The sequence below is a fragment of the Falco rusticolus genome, chromosome 6, assembly GCF_015220075.1.
Source record: "Falco rusticolus isolate bFalRus1 chromosome 6, bFalRus1.pri, whole genome shotgun sequence".
NCBI lineage: Eukaryota > Metazoa > Chordata > Aves > Falconiformes > Falconidae > Falco > Falco rusticolus.
In genome coordinates this window covers 4776986-4780264 of record NC_051192.1, presented here as the reverse complement: position 1 = coordinate 4780264, position 3279 = coordinate 4776986, and the positions used below count along the sequence as shown (strand labels likewise).

General features: G+C 70.5%; 1 protein-coding gene across 1 annotated transcript; it reads left to right on the top strand.

Annotated features, from left to right (window-relative positions):
- Nucleotides 1-1291: 1291 nt before the first annotated feature.
- LOC119149861 (basic proline-rich protein-like) lies at nucleotides 1292-2212 on the top strand. The gene has a single exon (XM_037391700.1). The coding sequence runs from the start codon at nucleotides 1292-1294 to the stop codon at nucleotides 2210-2212; it is 921 nt and encodes a 306-aa protein (XP_037247597.1).
- Nucleotides 2213-3279: the final 1067 nt, after the last annotated feature.

Sequence of the window (3279 nt, the reverse complement as noted above, 5' to 3'; positions counted from 1 at the left end):
CCAGGCAGTGGGCAGGAGCAGAGGAAAGCCAGGGAAGCCATGCCAGGTGGGCAGGAGCAGGCTGGGAGTGGGCACCCCACCGCAGAGCCGGCTCCCGGGGGGAGCACGGCACGGATCGGCACACCACTAGGGTGCTGCTGCTGTGCCCTGCCAGGGAGGCAACATCTCTCACGGAAACCCCAGGAAGCATTCAGCCCCAGAAGAAGGCAGGCTTTGGCAGCCGTGCCCGGAGGAGCCCGACCCCCTGCCCAGGCTGGCGGGCATTGCTCTGGAGGAGGGGCTGGCTGCTGGCACCGGCGCCCCGCTTCCATCCCGTGCCCCGGCGGAGCTGGCTGCTCGCCCGCTGCACCTGCGCGGGGCCAGGGACATGTGGCTGCCTCCCCCCCACACCCCTGCCTGGCACAGCCCAACCGCCGGGCATCAATGGCTGGGCAACAACCGCTGGGCAACAACCGCTGGGCAACAACCACTGGGCAACAACTGCTGGGCAACAACCGCCAGGCAACAACTGCCAGGCAACAACTGCCGGGCAACAACTACCAGGCAACAACCGCCAGGCAACAATTGCTGGGCAACAACCACCAGGCAACAACCGCCGGGCAACAACCGCCAGGCAACAACCACCGGGCAACAACCACCAGGCAACAACTGCCAGGAAACAACCGCCGGGCAACAAGCACTGGGCAACAACCGCTGGGCAACAACTGTCAGGAAACAACTGCCAGGAAACAGCCAGCAGGCATCAACTGCCGGGCAACAACTGTCGGGCAACAACCACCAGGCAACAGCTGCCAGGAAACAACTGCTGAGTATCAACTGCCAGGCAACAACTACTGGGCAACAACTACTGGGCAACAACCACTGGGCAACAACCTCTGGACAACAATCGCTGGGCAACAATCGCTGGGCAACAACCATTGGACATCAACAGATGGGCATCAATGGCCGGGCAACAACCATTGGGAAACAACTGCTGGACAACAACCACCAGGCAACAACATCCAGGCAACAACCGCAAGGAAACAACTGCTGGGCAACAAACACTGGGCATTAACAGCTAGGCAACAACTGCTGGGCAAGAATCGCTGAGCAACAATCGCTGGGCAACAATCACTGGGCATCAACCACCAGGCAACAACTGCTGGGCATCAACCACTGGGCAACAACTGCTGGGCATCAACAGCTGGGCAACAACCTCTGTGCACAAACATCTGGGCAACAACTGCTGGGCAACAACCTCTGTGCACAAACATCTGGGCAACAACTTCTGGGCATCAATGGCTGGGCAGAAATGGCCAGGCAACAGATGCTGGGAATAAACGTCCAGGCGCAAAGAGCTGGGCAACAACTACTGGGCACAAGCAGCTGGGCACAAACCAACCACTGGGTGCCCACAGCTGGGCAACCACCGCCAGGAGCAAATGGCCGGGCACAAACAGCTGGGCAGCAACCACTTGGCACCCATGGCCGGGCAACAACCACTGGGCAACAACCACCGGGGGCAAACAGCTGGGCAACAGCTGCCGGGCACCAACCGCTGGGCACCCAGGGCCGACCCCCCAGCGGTGCCGCGTTCCCGCCCAGCGCGGCCGGCAGAGGGCGCGCGCCGCCCGCCAACGCCGCCGCGCCGCGCGCCCGGCCCCGCTCTCGCGCTCCCACCGCCCCTCAGCGCCGGCGCGGCCCCGGCCGCCTCCCCCGCGCCGTGCCGGTCCCCGGGAGCTGTGCCGGTCCCCGGGCGCTGTGCGGGCGCCGTGCCGGTCCCCGGGAGCTGTGCCGGTCCCCGGGCGCTGTGCGGGCGCCGTGCCGGTCCCCGGGCGGGCGCCGTGCCGGTCCCCGGGAGCTGTGCCGGCCCCCGGGCGCTGTGCGGGCGCCGTGCCGGTCCCCGGGCGGGCGCCGTGCCGGTCCCCGGGCGCTGTGCCGTCAGCCCAGCCGCCGGGCCCGCGGCGCTGGCTCTGCGCTCTCGGCGGGCGGCAGCCGCCCCGGTCGCGCCGCTGGAGCCGAGGGGAGCGCGGCCAGCCCCAGCCCCAGCCCCAGCCCCAGCCCGCCTCACCTCCCGCCGGCCCGGCCCGGCCCTCGCCTCCGCCTGCCGGCGCTGCCCCGGTGCCCCTGCCTGGCCCGCCGGGCTGTCCCCGCACTGCCCCGGGCCCGAGGGCCAGAAAGCCGGCAGGTCCGCCCGCCCGCCGCCCGCCACAGCACCGCCGCCGTCCCCTGAGGGAGGCCCGAGAGCACCGGGCGAGCGGGTGTGCTGAGGCGGGCGCAGCTGGCGGCTCGGGCATCAAAGGCCCGGTGAAACCACCGCAGATCTGCCGCCAGAACTGCCGAGCCCGGAGAACGAGCGGTTACCGGCCAAGGGGCGAGCGGCCGGCTGCTTACAGCCAGTGCCTTGGGGCCTGCGGGCTGTGCCCGCTCCGGGCTGTGCCCGCTCGGGGCTGTGCCCGCTCCGGGCTGTGCCCGCTCGGGGCTGTGCCCGCTCCGGGCTGTGCCCGCTCGGGGCTGTGCCGGCTCCGGGCTGTGCCCGCTCCGGGCTGTGCCCGCTCGGGGTTGTGCCCGCTCGGGGCTGTGCCGGCTCCGGGCTGTGCCCGCTCCGGGCTGTGCCCGCTCGGGGTTGTGCCCGCTCGGGGTTGTGCCCGCTCGGGGCTGTGGCCGCTCCGGGCTGTGCCCGCTCGGGGTTGTGCCCGCTCGGGGTTGTGCCCGCTCCGGGCTGTGCCCGCTCGGGGTTGTGCCCGCTCGGGGTTGTGCCCGCTCGGGGCTGTGCCCGCTCCGGGCTGTGCCCGCTCGGGGTTGTGCCCGCTCGGGGCTGTGCCCGCTCGGGGTTGTGCCCGCTCGGGGTTGTGCCCGCTCCGGGCTGTGCCCGCTCGGGGCTGTGCCCGCTCCGGGCTGTGCCCGCTCGGGGTTGTGCCCGCTCGGGGTTGTGCCCGCTCCGGGCTGTGCCCGCTCCGGGCTGTGCCCGCTTGGGGCTGTGCCCGCTTGGGGCTGTGCCCGCTCCGGGCTGTGCCTGCTCCGGGCTGTGCCTGCTCGGGGCTGTGCCCGCTCCGGGCTGTGCCCGCTCCGGGCTGTGCCTGCTCGGGGTTGTGCCTGCTCGGGGCTGTGCCCGCTCCGGGCTGTGCTAGGCTGGCACGGCGTGTCCCCCGGCACTACCTCGTCATCCCTGTCACTTCTGTCTAGAGAACAAACCACGGGATCTCGGCGTGCGGATGCATGTGAAACCCCTTCCCGTGCAGCAGGAGCCAGGGAGCACCTCCCTTGGTTGCCCGTTCCGTCAGCTTTTTGGAAGCGCCT